Genomic DNA, 21,906 nt, shown 5'->3' on the forward strand with positions numbered 1-21,906 from the left:
TGAAGTCATGCTTTAGGGACAGGAGAGGGGTCTAAAACATTATTTTTTAATTGCTACATAATTTCCAAACGTTTCTTAAGTATCGCGATATTTTACACAAATGTGGAAAATAGCCATACCCAAGTTGCTAAGCCTTAGAAATTTTCCTATCCGTCCTTAAAATAATTCATAAATTCTTCAAGACATTCCTGCTCAAAAACACCACATGGACATAATTTTCATAATAACTCATTTCCCGTACATACATAAAAGAATTATCAGTTATTTGCATATCAAGCACCACCACTCAGAAACAGATGAACAAAATGCATGCAATGACATAAAATCCTTTTCATCAAAACAGAGCAGAAAGAAATTGCGTTGCAAAAAAAAAAAAACCAAGGCAAAAAGAAAAACTTCTACAATGAAAGAAGAAGGCATGATGAAGACTGAAAAACTCGTTGTCAATTGAGAAACATGAAAAATTTTAATTTCAATTCTGTTGATATTTGCCATCGGGGATTTGTCGGATCTACATTTTAATTTTATTCCCCAATATACTGAAGAGCAGAAGAAAAGAAGTGAAAAAAAAGAAGAAAAAGAATTTTTTTTTTCTCGTTTATGTGGCCGCGAGGTGTAAAATATAAGAGAATAAAAGGAGAAAAAAAAAAACAGCAAAATCATTATGCGACCCAGGAATTCCGAAAATGCTATTTCTCTACTCTTTTTTTTTCGAAATAATATATAATTTTTTTGTATGAAAAAAACCCTTTATATCGACTAGCGCTTGTACATAAAGGGAAAAAGAAATGGCTGAAGCCTTTCGTATGAATGCGAGGGAAAAAAAAATTAATTTCAGCACATTCAAAAAAAAAAAAAAGGAATTCATTCCAAGCCTCTTACCTCTTACCGTAAAAAAAAGCCTTCGGGTTAATTGAATTCTTCTCTCTTTTTGAAGCATGTTAAATGCCATAAATCACGAGTGAGTACTTTTTTGTTATGTGAAATGCCAAAAGAGCTCTTTTGTGTCTAAAGCAAGCATTAAATATGCATAAAGTTTTTCCTTTTTTTATATGTTTGTTGCTTAATGTAAATCATTACAATACTTTTTTTAAAAACTCATTTCATTTCTTTTCCTCTCGTCTCCTTTTTCACCTTTTTTCAATTCTTTTCTTATTTTTTTTTTATTTCGCATAAAATTTTTATTTTTTTGTTATTTCTCGTGAATTATTTATTTTTATTTGTATATTAGTCCCTATGATGAATTTTTATGGTCTTTTTTTTTGTTGAATTGTTGAACAATTTAAATTAAATAAGGTTTAAATGTTCACAAAGTGACGAAAATAGACGTTATTATTAAATATTCAATCGTAGTAATCTATTGTGTGTTAAAAAAAATCAAATGATCAATTGATAATCTTAAAGTGAACAAGTTTGGATGAGCTGGACTAATGGCGTAACAAGGAAATTTTAAAATTGAGGTTTCATGCATCCAATGACCCGCATGACTACGCCCCTGGGATGGACATGAAAGCTGTTGACAGTGACAGTATTTGGTATTGAAAATTGACAAGCAGTAGCCACTGACAGAGCTAGTTTTGAGCGGTATCTGAGGGAGGGCATGCATCACAATTGATCTTTAGAACCAGCGAACTAAAGTAAGTATGTTTATAAAATTAAAATCAAATTGAAATTGTGCTATGAAATTAAAATTAAAATTTAATTTCATCTAAATTTAATCATTTATGATCATCGCTTGAATCGTTTGTTCCAATCAATTTTAATTCAACGACAGTGTTTTAGTGCCTGCCCTTTATTTGAAAACTCTTTTAATTTTTGAATTTGCCAATATTTAAATTCATCAATTTTAAAATTCTCAAATTCTTAAATTTTCCATTTAAAATACCGATAAAAACAAAAAATATATAAACCATCACGATCAATTCATCAGCTTTTAATGAATACCTCAAACAATTCAAATTCAAAATTTATGTAACAATTAATTGAAGACCTAAATACATGTTTCAAATCGCTCCAAGGATTAAAAATAAAAAACATTTAATTTTATTTAATAAAATTTCATTTTTCACCAAATTAATTTGCATTGTGAAAGCAATTTTATGCCTCATTAACATCGCATAATTGAAATTGTTTATTTTAAAATAAATCATTTATATTTTATAATTGCCAGGAAAGGAAAAATTTCATGACCTATGTTTAGTTGTGCATTCATAAACACAAATGTTGATGAGATGGAATGTGAAATTTTTCTAAATAATTACATGATGATGTTTGAGGTTGTTTAGCAGGTTTGTCAAAAGTGATGTTTGAAATTGAGCTGGATATCGGAACAATATCCACTATTGATCACTATCCGAGCGATGAAAATGAAGAAATATATGACAAAGAGCTTTAAAAACTCAGCTAAAGCTCTTTTATTACTATCAAATGGAAGCCGTCTTCATATTGTCAAATATGGTCGGATTTAGTCTCCATAGTTAAGCATGGAAATAGTTTAGCCGAAATTGAGTGTCTTTTTGATGCTCTAGGCATGCAATTCAATTTATATGACCCGAAACCTCAAATAATGATCAAAAACTATGCAAAAAATTGAAAAAACACCCGACAAAACATCCGGAAAGCTAAGTCTGAGTGACACAAGCTTGACAGAAGGCGCCAATTCTGAAATTCATTCAAAATTTCTTCCAAATTCTCTATGGCACATATACAAAAAGTCACAAAAAAGCTTTCCATCACCCAGGATATAAATACTTGAAAAAAGCATTTCCTATTCCGTCTTATTAAACATGAATTTTTTCCCCCATTAATCTCTATCCTAGAATATATAAAATTCAGCATAATTCCACACATTTCGTTTCTTTGCCAGCAAAATACAAAAAAAAGATAAAAATTAAATAAAACTTCAATTATTTTTTTTTTTGGCATAAAATATTATAATTCAAAAATGCTAGGATGATGAGGATGATGATGAGAGCTTTATTTGAATTTCGCTAGATGTGTGTTTTTCCTCAAAGTATATCCATGAGTATATATGAGAAATTTAAAAAGGGAATTACGAATTCTCATGTGCGCTTTTTTGTATAACTCATATAGAGAATGAGGGTAGAGAAAAAATAAATAAAAAAATATTCATCATATTCCGCAGAAAATTTTCTATAACGAAAGTGAGTGAGTGAAAGAGCTACGTGGGTGTCGTATCAAAAGCTTTAGGCTAAATCGCGACTATTTTATGACTTATATACTTTTATGTATATGAAAAAAATATTATATTTTTTTTGCCGGTTGAAAAAAATCATTTTTATACGTTGAGTTGCCATGCTACAAGTAAGAATAATGAGCTATAAGAAGGAAGTTAAGTGATTTTTCACTAAGGCAATCCTTTTTTATTCACTCTCATCTCCTTTTTCCCTCCAACATTATTTTACAAACACCAACAAACTCATTTTTTTTTATTTTATTTTATTTCATTTTAGCATTAAATTTGATGGATTTTTGTGGACAAAGTGAAGAAGCATTAGGAATATGTACATGCTAAGCTTGGAAGTTAATAGAGAATGCGATTTCGGTTGAAACATGTTAAGTTGCTTTTCATGTTGGTTCCATGTGGAATTTAAAAAGCGTCAATCTTCATCCAATTTTGATAAAAATTTTAAAAGGTGTTTTCCTTGTTCCACGTGGAAGTTAAAAGCGTCGATTTCCAACTTAATTTTGAAGAAAATTCCAAAAAGTATGTTCCTTGTTCCACATGGAAGTTGAAAGCTTCAATCCCCAACCCATTTTTAAAGAGAAATCTAAAAAAATTCTTTCTTGTTCCACGTGGAAGTTAAAAACTTTAATCTTCATTCCAATTTTCACGAGAATTCCCAAAAGTACCATCCTTTTTCCACGCGGAAGTTAAAAAGCTTCAATCTCCAACCCAATTGTAAAGAAAATTCCAAAAAGTGCCTACCCAATTACACGCGGAAGTCAAAAGCGCCTACTTCACCTGCCACACCAATTCTAATAATTTTAGACACAACTTATTCATTTTTCGTAAAACTCAACTCGTCTTAATAAGAATTTGACTCTTTTTACCCATTCTATTTGAGCGACGAACGAACAACGATGAGAATGCGAAAAAGTAAGTATAAGCCATAAAGCTTTAGTCAATTGCCTGAAGATAGTAAATATTTCGTTACAAAAAGAAATTTATATGTACAGATATTCTTCTTCCATCATCATCGCTCTTTATAATATTTTCTCGTAAAGTTCAAAATATAAGAAGAAGTAAAAAAAAATTTTTTTTTGCTCTCTTTCCTTCAAAGTTCATTAAAAGCGAGACTCTTTTTATAGCTCGATGTAAATTTCCTTCAAATGAGACGGTTTTTGATGTTTCAAATTAGATTGTTTGCTAAATTTAAAAAAAAGCGGTGGAAGAAGTAAATTTTTTTCACTATGATAAGAGAATTTACTTAAAAGATATGTTATGATGATGATGGAGTTGATAATGAAGAAGTAGAACATGCTATGATCATATGTAAATCTATCTTATGATGTATGTACAAAGAACTTTTATGATGAGTATACATAATCATATTTATATGGTGTAGATCAGATGTATAACAGGAATGGAGTCAGGGATCTCGAGTATTTCTTTGGTAGTGGAGCAGGTTCAATTCTCATAATAATTTGTATACACAGAAAAATTCAGGAATATTAAATTCTACCTATAGGGAGCAATTATGCGAAAAATTGTAGAAAATTGCAGGTTGAGGAGTTTGAAAAACTGAATATTGGGATTTAAATTTTGTGTCATTTGAATTTGGGATCGTACATTCTTATCACTACACTATTACCTTCTCTTAGGAAAAAAATATAGATGCCATCATCATTCGTCCTTTAATTCAATAAACACTTTTATTCCCAATAAAAAGAAGCCGCTTTCTGCGATATTCCGTGTGATTGGTATTTTATAAGCAATTGTGAGGAAAATAAGCCAAAAAAGTCAAAAAAAGTCAGTAAGTTACTTAAAAGTCTCTTCATTTTCATTCTAACTTACTTACTTAGTTGTCCGTACAAATCAGTTATGATTCATGACCTCATGATCTCCCATTGGCTGCTGTTTGCCAATTTCCGATTTTAAATGGAATACTTTTGCAATCGACAGCTTCTTTGACCGACCATGTGACCTCTTGCAATCTACAAAGTCCGCCTTTGAGATTTTACTTACTGGAGCTTCCACAGGTCTTCTAATAATGTTGCTCCTGCTCTTATATATGTCTCTTTCTTTCTTAGGGTCAAATATGACTCTGAGAATTTTCGTTTAAGTCCAATTCCTTGCAGATTACCGTTCTTTTCAAACTTTTACAAAATTCGTTCTATTGAATGACAATTAAAGACACTCATAGAAGTTTTGATGTTAGTGTGTACGCAGTATTAATTCAGAAGCTAGAACAGAAGTATTAAACCTATGACTCACCAAGCAACTTAAACTCACTCAATTATATCGAGAGATTTGTGCAATTAACCCGAGCGACACACATGAAGAAGGCTCTGCCACGGCAGCCACATAAACGCCATTTGGTCTCCACAAGGCGGCTCTAATGTTTGCTTGGAAGGGATTTGCTTCCATTCTTCATTTATGTCGCTCAAAGAATTGTGAGATTCAAGTTAATTTCCTTACATGCATCAAAAGAATTCACCTAGTTACTCATCCATACCCATAAAATAAATCCAAATACCATGACTAATCCCATTAAAATACCAACAAATATTAATTATTGTGCATATATAATTTTTATTAAATACCACACACATAAAATAAAAAAATACGAGTTGATTCCACACCATATGTTGTGTATATATTTTACTGAGTAAAAGATAAAGCATCAAAAAAAAAATATGTGTGAACATATAATTTGAATATAATAAAATACAATATCTTAATCATGTGCTAAAAGGCACAAAAACGATTGAAAGAGCAAAGCAAGAAGATTTTTTCATAGACTTTCTATTTCTTCATCTTCATAATAATTCCGCCATTTAAGTTTTAATCAACTTTTAATTTTTTTTTTTTTTTTGAAATACTTCCAACGCATAAACGATGTTATATAAAGTTTTATCCGTATGTTGTTAAGAGTTAAGACTTATAAGACCCCGTGAGAAGTTTTTTTTTTTTTATAATATTTTTTGAAAAATAACCCTAAAGCTAAATGAAATTATGTTTTTTTTCTTCTTACCATCTACTTTCGCCGATATTTTTCTTTCTACCATGCTTCTCCTCTTATCAGCCTGCTTAATGTATATATATATGTATATATGAAATATACTAAACTCAATATATCTTTATACCATTCAAGAAAAACTTCATAGAGTTATATCAACTCACAAGCAGTCTTCGCTTTTGTGGCTACAGGCACTTTTCATTCTCAAGTGTTTTTCTTCTTTTCCACTTTTTTTTTTATGGCGCATTTTTCATTGGTGATTGTGGATGTGGGGGATCAGTTTGTCTTGTTAAATGGATAATTAATAGATTTTATTGCTTACTTACTTACTTCGCTGGGCGTATAGATCAATTGCTATCCATGACCTCTCCTAGACGTTCATAAAGCTGGATCTAGCACTGGCTTCCGTCTCCGAATTATCAATACGAAATGCATTGCAAAGTAAATTGACAGATTCCCTTAATGAGTTCTTGGGCCTTCTTTGTTCTGTTTTGCCATCAACAAATATTGTCTGTTGCATTATGATTGAGTTTTGAAGATTGATAGAGTGCTACTTGTGGTGTCTGATTAGAATTGAATCTGGGGTATCAGTCCATCTATATACGATTTTGCTAGTGTCAATATCAAGGGCACTGTGGCTAGAGACAGACCGAGAGAGTGGGTAGGCTCGATTCCCATCAAAGACCGACGCTATCATATGAACATGATCATTTTCTGTTGGACTAAACCTTAGGGAAATTAGATCTAATAGATGATTGTGTCCATTATGAAATCCGAAATCAGAGAAGTGAATTGAAGAGCTAGATGTAAGACTCTTTTCTAACGAATTGCTTGGTCTCAAAGAATTTCGTTTCCTCAGCAGATTTTATCCTAATTTCCTTTCATTTTGCTAAGACTAAAGATCAGACATTATCGTAAAAATCGAGTATACGCATATTTTTACTAAATCTGACTTAGGGCTAGGCAGAGCTCGAAGTTGACTTGGATTTCATATGGAAAAATCTACTCGACTCTATTCAAAAAATTGTTTTCATTTAACCAAATTTCTTCAAATAAACAAAAATTATTCAATAAATCCAATTACAATCAGTTAAAGCTCTATCATATTCACTGAAAAAAATCTAACATTTTCCAATAATAGACATGAACTTCCAACTTACTCTCATTGATTATCATCTCTTTTTATTAGACATACAATTTATACACATTTTCGTTCATGTTCCTGATTTTTCCAAAGAAAAAAAGCAATCAACAACAAGTCTAAAAACCAACAATCTAAAAGTCCCCAAAATAAGAGCTCAAAAGATGACTTTAGAAGATTATTTTATCACACATAGCCGACGGCATAAATTCGCCTTTATCATTCCACTCTCGTAAGGTGAACTTTTAACTAGTTTTTCGTTCGTTTTTTTGAAATCTTGAAAAAGAAGAGAGGAAGAAGGAGAGAGAGAGTGAGAGAGAACACAAAAAAAGAGAGAGAGAGAACTTCGTAGAGGGAAAAAAAGTTATGAGCTCTAGTGGATGGATGGATAGATAGATAGATGGATTAATTTGCCTCGAGTGCTATTCAAGCTAAATAGATTCAATTCTGATAGAGTAAAAAAAATTTATATATATGAGAAAATATTTTCATTTCTCTCCAAACATGACATGACATAACTTTTTTAAGCCCTAGCTGTTTATGTTGTTATTTGTATTTAAAAAAAAATATCAAAAAAATCATTAATTTATTCGAATGATCAACAGCAGACATAAAATTTTCGGATACAGGATATAGATGTTGCCATTAATGAAAATCCAGAGGTTTGTTGCGGCAAAATAAAAGTCAAGTCAATTGGAAAAACAGTATATGATGATTATATGCATTCGAATGCACTCATAATGAATGCAATGATGTGTAAATTTGTTTGATTGTTCATTTATTCACTCATTGGCCATTGCATTTAAATTTTATGATGATGATGGTAGGTTATGTGTACTTTCATACACTCACGTTCCTCTTTGTTCTCATGCCTGTCTGTATGTTTATGAGATGCATTATTATTATTATTTCTTTTTTTTTTGTTGCTGTGCATCTCCTTTAGTCTGATTTTAATTTATATCGATGCTAATCGATTAGTTTAAAATGAAATTGAGCACATCTTTAGCACACGTTTATTGTATTCGAGAGATGAGTGAGATGAAATGAAAAATTTTCATATTTTTTTATATTTTGTTCATCGTTGGAAATTACTGAGGCAGAACATATAAACTTTATCATAGTTTGTTTTATCTCTGATCGAATTTATATTTGCATTTTGATATTTTATTGGATCGGAATGAGTTTTATGGGATGTTCATGGGATGTTTTTACTTTATTTTTTTTAGCGCATTTTTGAAACTTGTTTTCAAAAAGGTAGCTTAATAATGCACTTTGTTCGTTCGTTCGTTCGTTCGTTCGGTCGGCTGTTCGGCTGGAACGCGAGATCTCGAAAACTAGACAACGTAGAGAGCTCTAGTTTGTTTTAATAGCTTCGTTCTATCAAGTTATTGGGTTATCGGTCAATTTGAAGTTTCAAATCAACGCATAAATACTATAATTAACAGTTTTTCATTTTCATATACAACAACAACAAAAACAACAACACGTTTTTTCATTGTTTTACAGTGTTTTTCAATGTTTGTCGATGTTTTAACAGTGTTTACTGAACAATGTTTGAATTTTTTGACCGTTATGAGGTTTGAATTATGAAAATCCGTTAAATGATGAAGTTCTTAAATTTGTGGAAGTTTTATATGGATCTTGTTTTTAAGATCTGGAAGTGAACTGGATCTTACTGGATTTTGGTTTTTAGGTCTGGAAGTGATCTGGATCTTACTGGATCTTGTGTTTTAGTTCTGGAAGTGACTTATTAATCAATTACTGATCGCTGGGACAAAAATGCGCTTAAGTCCCTCGATCAATAACACGAGGACTTTTGTAATTTTTTTAATATTGAGAGGAAATGAAAATTTTTTGTGAAAAGGAAAATGTTTTTTCGATTTTTGTTTTCTTTGCGTGCAGTTAAAAGCTTTATGAAGTAATATTTAATCGATACAGGCGTAGCAACGAAAATTTATTGTCACTGTTGATTCATTTATGATTTTAGTCAGTTATATAAATTTGTGAGCTTGTTATAGAGTTCTAGTCTTTTGACATTTTGAAAATTTGACAGAATTTCCAAGAGTTCTTTGGACGTCCACGAGCTCTTTTACGATCCAGAAAGTCAGCTTTGAAGACCTTAATTAGTAGATAATGATTAAAACTCCAAAAACCAAACCACTGAGTCACCAAACCCACTTCGACTCACATACTTAACATGACATGATGAACAATAAAAAAACCAAACAAACCCAAAACCATTTCACAAGAATTCCCTCCTAATTTACCTTAATCAAATACGTTAAATTCCGTTTAAGCAATCACGATAATCACACACAAAAAATATAAAAAATTCTCATCACATTTGATGTAGTCATACATGATTTTCTCTCTCTCACTCGATTCCATCTAAACGTTTAATAACAACAGAAAAATACTTACAAAATAGTTGAAAAATGACACGACATTAATGTGCTGATGGCACATTTTGTGTTGTTATTATTTGTTGTTGTTGTTGCTGTTGTAAAAAGATCATTTTATATATATTTATATATATATATATTTTTATTTTCTGTTCCTACATCATTTATAAGTCATGTCTCGAAAAGTGATTGAAATAAATTGTTTCAACTGAAAAAATGGCTTAAGGGCAGCAATTAAAAAATATCATTTAAAAGTCGCAAATGCGAAACATCAACTCAACTCAACGTAGCCACAAATATACGTCTTTTAATGATTATTTTTTTTTAAGTACGACAGTCGTATATGTATATAGTAATTTTTATATTTTTGTGATCTGAAATTGTGTAATTGCAACAGGAGGGAAAAAAATATGGTTAATGTGTGGCGTTAATGGATGTCAAGATGTAGTTGAAATGATAAAAAAAATATATTTTTACAGTAGCTACAAAATTTACTTCATTTTATTTTTTTCTCCCTGCTGTTACTGCTTGTAATTATTATTATCATTATTTTTATGTATAATTTTTAGCCTATTTTTATGATAAATGGTGAGACAGTTTTGAGCAGATTAAGATAATTGGAAGGCTTCTTTTTTGTTGAATGTGTTGACTGTATGACTTGGGATTCTAGCTTAGTTGGTGAAATATAATAAGCATCGGTCCTGAATATGCTTTAAGAGGAGGGTAGAGAGACTTAATGGGCGATCACAATTTGGGACCATCCCTAACAAGCAAAGAGCATACTTTTTCCAGCTTGTTCTACTTAAACAAAATAGATGAACATGCTTGCGAGCGTTACGTTAAGCATGCTCTGCTATTGTTTTGCCTGCTAAAGCATGAAACAGGGAAACGGAAGAAATTTGGTAAATGAGTTCGAAATTGACAAAACCGTGACAAGTCCCTAATTTTTTGATAGATCACCCTTTATCCATAACTAATTAGGATGACACACAGTATAATAAAAGCGAAAAAATGGGAACATGATGACTTTTTGGGAAATCAAAGCCTAATCATATAGACATTTACTTCAGCTTATTGTCGTGTAAATTATAATAATGATCCCAAACAGGACGATGCATCAAATGTCATTTTTTACCTTAAAAATAAGTTAAAATCAGCTGTCAAATAGCCTTCAGGAAATCTCAAAAATTCTGTGTCCATGCAGCACAATGAAGTCGTTAAGGCAACGTTGCGTTATTGCGTTGACGACAAAACGTCGAGGTACCTGAAGATACACCGAGAATGCTGTTTTTGGTCCATTTTTATGATGAAAAATGAAATTTGCTACAGCGTGCCTTTTGGGTTTATTACGACGACTGTTTGTTGATGTTTCTAACTAATTTCATTTTTTTGGAAGCAAATTTGTTCAATTTTTGTCAGCACCTAAACTCAAATTCTTCACTATGTAAAAAAAATACCAGGGTTAACTTCAAATATCAATTGCTTACTAACTTTGCTAGCCGCACATATCTTCTGGGATCCAGGGCCTCTCTAAGTTGGCGTCTAAGACTGCCTCTATTGCTGGCTACTCTTAGGCAATTACCAATAGCAAATCTTTCATTATCTTTGTCAACATCCTTGAAAAATCACATAAACATTAAAAATGCGCTAAACATTCCAAAAATCCAACAATAAATCAAACTTTTTAATCATTTTTATAGCTTTCACTAGTCACAGAGTCAGTACATCAAAAATGAGAAGCTGCTAAAATAAATTACTGGAAAAACGAGACTTCAGTTACTTCTTTATAAATAAGTTGTATATGAACACCAGTCGCTCGTCAGCTATGAGAAATCGCCAGCAGGATTAATTATAGTTGCATTTTGCTTCTCTTTCTCAATTCACTTTTTTTTTTTTGTGAAAATCTAGCAAAAAAAATCTTCTTAATTTTTTACACACGCTGCATCCATAACAATGTAAAGAGCTATGATTTGATTGCAATCATAAAATCATCACACATTTCTTCACAAAAAAAAGCGACTTTTATTGTTATTTTTTTTTGTATTTCAACAGTCACAGTCCATCTCCTCATCATTTAGAGTCTCTTCCCATGGATGGAATTTATCATAGCTCGCGGTCTAAACATGATCGTAGTTGATTCACATTATGAATTTTTTTTCCATTCTCTCCCTCGCTCGATGGATTCTTTTTTTTTTTCGTCGTTTCTTGCGAAACTGAATGATGAAAAAATGAAATATTAAGAGAGAACTGCATGTAGTGAGAAAAAAGTTTTGGGAATTCGCTGGGAGATATTTTGAATAAATATAAAGAAATAAAATAAAATAAAAAAAAAAATGCATTGGAATGCAAAACTATACAAGTTGAAGATTGATTGACGGGTTATACACTATGAGACGCATTTGGAAGAAATTTTGAAGCATTTGAGTTGTGACTTATGATTTTGTGTTGTTGGCTGCTGATTGGCAAAAGGCAGTCAGTGATAAAGAGCCAGATTTAGATGCCAACTAAGACAGGACCATTTCCCCGACCAGCAAAGTAAGTCAGTAAGTAATTTCTGATTTGGAAGCTTATTGAGTTGCATTAGACAGACTGAATAGCATAAGACAGTCACTTATTTCCTTATTGCCTGATTTCTAAGAGTAGCTTCAAGTTAAACATGATCTAAACTTAAAAACAAACCAGGAAATAAATTTTGGGAACCTCACTATTTCTAAAGTTTTAGAGAGAACAGTTCACTTCCTTATATCATAGCCTAAGTGGGAATCGAACCCACGGTCATCGATTTCTGGTCACGTGCTCTTACCACTAAGCTACTAGGGGTTGCTAGGGATTGTGGCAAAAAACTCACTTAAACCTTCTTCTCTATCGGATAGAGTCTATCCATTGCTCATTTTACAACTCTTATCGTTACAATGTACCTCATAAATCCAACAATAAATACCTCAAAACAATTCAGTACCCACATTAGATCAACATACCTATTAATAATTCGATATGGCTCGTTAAAATCCACATAGAAAGTGCACAGAAAAAAATATTCACATTCACTTTAATTATGCTCACATGATTAAAATCATACACATAATTATGGCTAGTTAGATAAAACATATTGTAGTCCATTATTTTGCTATGCCCAGTTATAATTTTCATAACTAGATAATTTTTCAAAGAAATTTAACATTATTTAAGGAAATTATTATTTAAAAACATAAATTTCCTAATTAATATGTAAAAGATTTTTCTTTTGATCTTATCACTAAAATTGCACAACATTCTGTTTGATTAGGCTGTGTTGTATGTTGTAGGTTATTAAATGTAAGCATGAGCAACATAAAGTTGTAAATAAAATTGTTTAATAGCTGATAATTATGTAGAATAACAGTTGTTTTGATATGATGGTGTTATAAGGTAATGGATTTGAATTATAGGGGAAGTTGGTGGGAAGGATAGTGATTAAGTGACAAGGGAGCTTGGGGGTCATGTGATATTTTCTCATGTAAGCTTCACAAATGAGAAATACCACCTGACAAATGCTCAATAAGTGTCAATTTTCGTCGGCAAATTGGCTGAAAGCCCCAGTCAAGATTCCTACTAGTCTTGCCTGCAAGAAGACAATGAACCAGTACTTAACTACGTTATGCTGCTCGAGACAAGTTTTTCATGAAGTCGACTTGACTTAATTGGATATTTCTATACTAAAATGTAGATTTGAGCCAGGGATTGCAGATCTGCGCATCTAAAATGCCAGAAATGCAAGCCTCTAGCTCTCTGTTTAGTTCTACTTAAATAAACCAAAATCCGAATCAACTTTGAGTTTTGTCATAACAATTTGGAATCAACATTTCCTTTAAAGCTCAAACTGATCAAAAATTAAATCCTTGCAGCTTCCTTTGCCTCCTTTTCGCAACTCAAAAGAAAAAATCCCAAAAAAACCGTCAAAAAAGACAAAATGCCATAAAACCCCTTCCTTTCTTCCCAAATCATCTGCTTTAAAAGCAAAAGATTTTTCATCATTCTCATCATCATCATCAGTCGGTCTTTCGGTTGGGCCTTACATAAGTGTACATTAAAGTCACGAGTTTTTTTTGTTGAATTGCTCTCTAACAATTCGAAAAAAAAGGTACAACAATAATCTTAACAAAATGGGTGAGTGAGAGACACACCGTAGGCGTTTTGATCGAGGTCGCAACCTTTTATATATTTTTTTCAATGCATGTGAACACCATCACCATCCATCCAAATCGAATTTTTAGTATTGTTCTTGAGCAATAAACTTTTTTTTGTGTGTATCTTTTGAGCCTCGATTTATTTTTTTGAGAATTTCTTGTCTCATCCTCTTACATGCTTATTAAAGACGAAAAGCATTGCCACCCAGTAAATTGAAATTAGATGAAAAATGAAATAAAACAAAAATCAAGGAAACTTTTAATTTCTTTTACTTTTTATTCTGTATTTCCTTTTTTTTTCGCTGTGTTGGCGGAGATTTTTTTATTTTTCGTCTTCATCATCTCATTTTAAAAGTGACTCAAAGGATTAAGAGAAAAAGCGTTAATCGAAAGATATAAAACAAATTTTTTTTTTATTTACTTAACTCGCAAGCACAAAACTTCAAAGCTTCATCATCGCTTGAATTAATTAATGCTTTTTACTTCGCTTAAAATACTGAGTAGCTGGTTTTTTGGTGAGACTTTCTATGTAATTGGACTGTTCAGTATGTCTGTGAACTTGAGAAAGTCTATGGATATGATCAATTTTTGGAGTAATTGTGGAAGTCGAAGTTTGACACCGAAGCTGTCCAAATGTCAAGATTCGCTGTCGACTGAGATATAAGACCGTTAAGTACGTTGAAATATAGAGTAAAAGACTAACCAAATCACCACGTCTGTAGGGTTGCAGCCTCACTATTTGTCTGGGGATGGCGAATTATGTTATGAATTGGGTTCAATTAATGAAGACTGAGACTTTTCCGAAATAGAAACAATGCAGAACTGAGTTAGATTTTTAACGAAGTATTTGAGTATTGTTTGAAGGATAAATATCAATAGGCTCCGATAGGGAGGGTATATTATTGGGAGATCAGATGAAGCTTTCATTATTAAAGCCTTAAAGTCTGATTTTGTAAATGATAAAAGATTTCGATAGCGGCCGAAGAACTTTTAGAAATAGGCTATTAGTAGAGCCAATTTGTTACATTTGATATTGGTAATTTTCAGAAGGCAGCCATTGATCGAGTCAGCTTTAGAAGCAAATCAAGAGAGATCATGATTCATAGTTAATCTTCTTGGCCCGGTTATAGTTAATTTGCATCAAATCTAGATTTATTTGCCTCCAAAATCCAATCCAAAACTTCAATTCCCTACAAATGCACCCTCAACGCTAATCCTCAAATTCTCAACAACTTCCATCATATTTTATTTCATTTCAAGAACTTTTTTATTTTCTGCCGTGCCTTCTTACTATAAGCAATCATCAGACAACCCAATTCCTCTTCCTTTATTCTTCTTCTTATATAGCTGATGTTTCTGCTGCCAAGATGTGATATAGAAAGAAAGCTCTTCACTCAGTCAATTGCTCCAAGGCTGTAAATATACTTTTATGAAAAAAAAAAAAATTCTTTTTTCGTTTAGGAAAAAAGCAAAGAGAAAAAAAATTTCGGGTTCATTAAAAGGCAATGGTGGGTGGGAAAAGATATGAAGATGGTACGAGATACAAAGTTTTGCTCAATTTTTGCCTCACACAAATCATGTCACAAAAAGTTTTCAAATTAAAAAAAAAAGGATTTAAATTAAATGAAAATTTGTGACAAAAATTTTGAACGCACCTAAAACAACAAAGAAGATATTTTTGTGTGTATATGTCTCATATCGGAAGAGAATATCACAAAAATGGAATCATTTGGCTCCAAGCACTTTCGGAATTGCTTGAGGACATATTCTTTTCCAATCTATATAGGAACAGCTATACGAATGACGTATAATAATGTAGAGAACTAGAAAAAGTTATATTCTTACGGATATAGAAGAAGGAGAAGTATACATAAGTGAGAGAAAGAGTCTGAAACTTTCATAGAACTGTTGATTTCTCAACAAAGGAGCAAGAAATAAAAAAAAAACGTTCGCTTGTGTGGCCTACAGCGATTTATTCTCAATTTAAAATTTTTTTTTCCTTCTTTTCTTTTGTTAAATTTTTTTTTCAAAAAAAGGAATTTTTTTCACTCCGACAAAAGGCAAAAATCGCAAGTTTGAAAGAAATTTTCTTTAGTTTGAAGTAGGGTTTCTGACAGCGGTTAACCGTTAACAGCATAACAGCGGTTTTTTACCTAAAAATGCGGTTAACGCAAAACAGCGGTTATAGAAAATTGACCGCTGTTAACAGCGTTATTATATGTAAAGGCTTTAAATAAGAAAATTTTGAAGGCTTTCAATAAAAAAAAAATTAATTTCTTTCTGAGATCTCTCTTCTTTTGTAAGAAAATGCGAGTTTTGAATGAAAATTTTAGGCTAGAATTCCTTTAAAAAACTTGAAAGATTTTGGAATTTTTTTTTCAAAATCTCGCCATTGTCTTGAAGTTAGGAGCAATTTCTGGACAGAAATTTCCAGCTTGTCTTGAAAATTTCAGGAAAATTTCGGTCTAAGTTGCTACGAAGAGAGTGTTCTCAATTTTTGCACATATTTGTACAAAATTAACAGCATTGCATTCAAATATATTATCAAACGCCTTTTTGTTTATGGATTTTCAATAGAAAAAAATAATTTTGGAGTTTAATCATTAAAAATTATTCTTTTTCTTTGATTTTGATTAATTTCTTTACTTTTGTAGGTTTAGGCAACCTAATTTAACAATACGAGGCAAATAAAAAGAAAATATATCAATGTGAAGCTCATTAACATAGTATAATTGTGATATTATTAAAAATTCACAATAACCGCTGTTAACCGCGTTAACAGCTGTTTTGAGTTTTTTCATAACAGCATAACAGCGGTTATGAAAAAACGCGGTTAATCAGAAACCCTAGTTTGAAGTGAAAAAGTTGATTTTGGATGGAAGATTAATTGATTTTTTAAGGATTTATGGTGTATTGTAGTGTCGAAATCAGAGTTTATTCGATAAATTGCAATATAATTTTATTGTAGTTGTCGATATATTGATTAGTATTCTTTAAATCTAGCTCGGAAAGCCGTTTGCATAGAATTGGCTGAGAATTGGGCCTCAGGCGGACTGGATTTTGGCCTTTTTTCGAGTATCATCGAATCTGGCCTTTAGTTAGAAACATGTTGGTCTGGGGATGGATTTTATGTCGTTTCTGCATCGTTATCTTAGGTGTGACAAGGGGCTATTATTTATTAGAGTACATTTTTGCAAGATACTAGTATTTTACAGTTTTACCAGGTACCAATCATGAAGCGGACCATATGAGATACCGAGCAGTCAACCTCATAATCCAATATTAATCAATATCAAAGCACATCTTACCACGAGCCGTCAAAAAATCAAGCTTCCATAAAAACAAAGAAAAATGGTGTGAATATGAACATTTAATCTTCCTCAAAAGCCAAGCAAAAAATAAAAATAATCTCATGCCTTTTTTATATTATCCACTCACCCGAATGATGCGCGTAATTTGGTAAGCGCCTTAGAAGATCATCATCGACCGCAAAAGAATGCACAATAATAATAAGAAAGTCAAAAAGAAATCCCATGAAACAAATTTTTTTCCCTCATTCAACATAGTTCCTCTTCTTTTTTATCCATTTTCTTATTCTTCTTCGCTCACACAATCTTGTCCATCATCTCATAATTTCTTCTGCTTGCAACTTCCACCATGCAACGTTAAATTGTTGCTTTAGTCGTTAATCTGTGTATATTTTAGCTTCCACTCTTTGATACAAAATTATCTTTTTAACACTTTTTGTGATGATTCACAACTGCTCTTTTATTTTTTTTGCTGCTGCCTTGCTTGCTTCGGCTTTATACAATAACGAATGGATGGATGGACGTGGCAAAGTGAATGAAAATGATCAAAAAGGAGGGACTGAATGAAATGATTATAAATTTTCATACTTTAATGCCTTTTTTGTTCTTCTTATTCTCTTTTCCGCTGCATTTCGTTTGCTATTTTTTTGCTTGCTTGTTGCACAAGCTTGCAAAGTGGATGATGAAAATGCCACACCGTTGATGATACTTCTAATGCTTGTTATTAAGTGGAGAGAAATAAATTAGCGATATTTATGGCTGTGGTTTCTTTATTTATCAAGTAGCGATTTTTGTTTTTGCTTCTGTTTCAAAATTTGTTCTTCATATTTTTGATTAATTCTCGATGGATTTCTTCGTTTGAGCTTTGAGGATGAAAATTATGATCAAAGAGATTCGAAAATATTTTTCTTTTTTTGAGGAAATAAATTAACTAAATTTTTGCGTTGGTTCTTGGTATTCGATAATTGTAATTTTCGTGGAAGAAATTTTAATTATTTTTCTGTGCTGATTACGAATGTAAATTTGTAAAAGTTTGCTTGTTTAGGGGTGATTCGAGTGAGGGTTTTATCTTGTTGACTAACAGCTGATTATTTTAATTTGATGCTTATTACATTTTTTTTTATAGAAAAACTGTTTGAATTTACTTATTTTCTAAGATATTTAATAATTTTTTTTTTGAAAAATACCACAAAAATCAATTCAAATTGTGTTCAGGAGTGAGAATAATGGTTGACTGCTTTAATTTTGCAGGAATATTCAGAGGGCATAGCAAGTACTCGAATAGCGATAATCGGTTAATCGATCCAAAGTACTATACCTGGCGTGACTCTGACATTGTGCTAAATTTGAACATAATTCAGAAGACAGAATTAAGCTGGCATGCGGAGTGATTTTTGATCGATTAACCGATTTGTGATATTTGAGTACATGCTATGTATTGAAGATACAATGAGCCATATTTTGAGCTATAAAGCTGGGCTTGTTTTGTTTGAAGACAACATGTGGATGAAATGTAATAGTTTAGGCTGGGTTCAGATATTTTAATCTTGAAAATCCCTTGAATTTTAGAAAATTATCTCCAAAAACACGCTTCTAGTCAGTGCCATAAAAACAAGTCCCTGAAGATTCAAATATGCCTAAACCATATTTCCTCATCGGCTAAACAGAGTATCTTATCAAAAACATTTGCCATCCTCTTGCTTCAAGAGAAGAAAATGCAAAATAACAATAATTTGATACCAGAAGCATTTCTGCTTAATTCATAACTCAGTAGCTACAAAAGACTAAGCACAGAAATTTAAAAATATGTTTTAAAACCAAAATTAAAGGGGTGGAAAGATTATTAATCCCTTTTAAAGTGCAAACATCATTAAATAATCACCTGTATACAATTCATTATCGGGTTTAAGACAACAAAGAAACAGCATCGTAAAAGAGAAAACAGAAAAATTAGCAGTTTCGTACTTATTACAGTTGCATGTCTGTAATTTTGAAAATTTAATGATAATTCATGATATTAAGTTGATAAAAATGCAGAAAATTTGAGGAATTTTTGTCTTTTAACTTAATGATAGTGATGAAAATAATTTTGATATTTTTAAAATTATGTAGAATGAATTTTTATGTAAAATATTACTATATACTTTGTAAAAAATATTACAAATTTATAGACAGTAATTAAGGTTGAACTTGTTTTTGAATGACAATTTTTAATGGAATTTTTGAAAATTTAATTTTTTAAAAAAATCTTCAAAAAACTCAACTTAAACAAACTGTTATTAATATTAAAGAAATCAATTGTTAAATCCGTTAATTCTATCCAAAAGTGATTGACATCTTATACGAAATTATCATTAACTCGAGAAACAGATGTTTTAAATCATTCATCATTATCCACGAGGCAGAATTCGTTAAGAAATTTTCTTCTTTTAAAACTTATAAAAAATTAAGCACTCAAATAATAAGTTTAGTTCTTCGGAACAAGAAAGAAGTTAAAACAATTTACACAAAACTATATTCGGGTTTACTAGAGAAGAGGCTCGATGAGAATGATGAATGGGAAAAATGCTTGAGATTATGATATAAAGATCTGATCTAGAATGAGTGAATTCTCAGTGTCGAAGAATTCAAAACAATTCTACACAAGGCTGGGGTCACTCTGGAACCGAAATCAGCATCAACTCAGAGTCATATTAGCTTGCCCGAGCAGACAAGAAGAAGTTTATTCATGAATACGCTCATTCTTCTAAATATGCTTATTGTCTGTTAAGGTTGGGATAACCGATTATTGTAATAACATCATGAGCTCGAGACTCGAAAGAACAAATTTTTCGCTTGTCCAACGCACATCCTTCGTTTGTAGGTTAAACGCAGTAATATAACTACAGGAGTGATTCTAATCCCACCAAATATGTGCTGTAGATCTATTGCCTGCAGATATCTGGCGCACCTTCATTAGTTAAACAATTATTAACCGATAATTGTCTTAGCACAGCTCTAGACTAACATTTAAGTATAAACAAACATGTTGAATTCTATTTACATCAATTCAATTGAATTCAAATCCGATCACGTATGACAAACACTCAAAATTATACACGTACATCCAACAAACAGCATTTCTTAAATGATCTCAAACAAATCTTTAGGCAAAACAAAAATTTATCCACATTATTCCAAGTGTCGTTAATCACTTTATGTGATTCTCTCGACTCCATAAATTTGTACACACATCTAATGACTTTAAAGTAATTTTATTTTTATTTTTGTGTATCACCAAATACTTTTAACCATTTTACCATCATTAAATATATATTCTTTTTCTCTCATTTTAATTTTTTTTTTGTGTGTTCCAACAAACTTCGAATCGACCGAAAAAAAAAGAAACTCGCTAAAAATTTCTCATTTGTAATTTACAAAAAATTGCCCAAGGCATAACTTGCGGCTATAACAATATTTTATGTCGGTTGTATTTTCAGAAAGATAGAAACTGAACGTGTATATACATAAAGCATGATATAAAGCTACCCTCAGGCGAAACAATTTTGTGAGTTGAGTTTTGAGATGTTATCGGGGAGAGCGTAGTCGTTCATTGTCGAGGAGCAGCACCAACAACAACAAAAATTTATTTTATTCTTCATTCTTTTCCCACAAAAATTGTTCTCGTTTTTCTGTGTGAGCGTAGTCGGAGAGAGAGAGAGAGCGAGACCAAAAAATTTTCATTTCTTTACACACATACATTCGTAAAACTCACCGTCGAAGTGAGTTATTCGAGTCAGATGTGGATTATACATGCCGTATCGAAAAGAACAAAAAAAAAATTGCTTGCCTTTCAGTCTCTCGCAGCTTTTCATTTGATTCAGTCGGAAATTGGAAAAAGGAGCTGAAAAATTATTTTTTTGTATATCAACAAATATTAAGATATAAAGTGTGTGTGGCTGAATTGTGGATGAAGGAATTAATTTTAATTATGCAAAGTGAAAATTAAAAAGTGAAAAATTTTAAAATTTAAATAAAAGTGAAACATTTTTAAATCTTGTCAAAAATTCGATCAAATTTGTCAAAATTCTTCCGATAAATTTTCTCGCATATTCCGCTGCTAAGCTGGATCATCGAATGTTATCATCCCTCGATGCAACCGCCATCAAAAGGTGAGAATTTCCATAAATTAACAATTCTTATTTCTTACACAAAAATGTTTTAATCGAGCATGTCCCAAAAAAAAAAAAACATATGTTGTGTGGATGTCCTTATGCACATCATGCACAACACAAAACAGAGAGTAAATTTGTATGCTAATTTTTAATGGCCAAGAAATGAGACGAGGAAGCAATTAATTGCTTATGCTAAAAGGCAACAGCTAGTAAATTTTACAATGCTTAATTACGTGCTTTGACCATTTGTGCAAAGTGAGCAGCAACAACGTTAAAAAACTTATGTATAAAAGTGTATATGAAATTAAAAAAAAAGCAAGAGAAGAAGAAGTAGCGCCAAGTAGCAAGACATAAATGAGAGATACAGTTTTATTACGTCCCGTAAATTGCACTTTTTTTTATGCAATTAAGTATAATTGAGGATGAGACTTTAATTTCTGGTAGCAACAGTTAACATTACATCCAAGCCAATTGCAACAATATTTCTTTTATGTATGTACGAATGTATGTCTATAGACACTGAGATAATGAA

The 21,906-nt window shown here is 31.5% G+C and overlaps 1 protein-coding gene across 2 annotated transcripts in view; it reads left to right on the forward strand.

The window, feature by feature from the left end:
- The window catches only part of twz (BTB/POZ domain-containing protein twz), a 47,641-nt gene that overhangs the window by 7,514 nt on the left and 18,221 nt on the right, over window positions 1-21,906 (forward strand). Inside the window, exon 1 of one of the 2 annotated variants that reach the window (XM_070633673.1) lies at window positions 21,183-21,371. The exons of the other annotated variant lie outside the window; for it this stretch is intronic. Coding sequence (XP_070489774.1) covers window positions 21,337-21,371 — 35 coding nt within the window. The 5' untranslated portion in view covers window positions 21,183-21,336. Of the gene's footprint in view, window positions 1-21,182; window positions 21,372-21,906 lie in introns of those variants that run through there. 2 annotated transcript variants of the gene reach the window in all.

This window comes from Chironomus tepperi, unplaced genomic scaffold, assembly GCF_022539635.2.
Source record: "Chironomus tepperi strain 1889 unplaced genomic scaffold, CSIRO-AGI_Ctep_v1 contig_74, whole genome shotgun sequence".
In the NCBI taxonomy this organism is placed as follows: Eukaryota; Metazoa; Arthropoda; class Insecta; order Diptera; family Chironomidae; genus Chironomus; species Chironomus tepperi.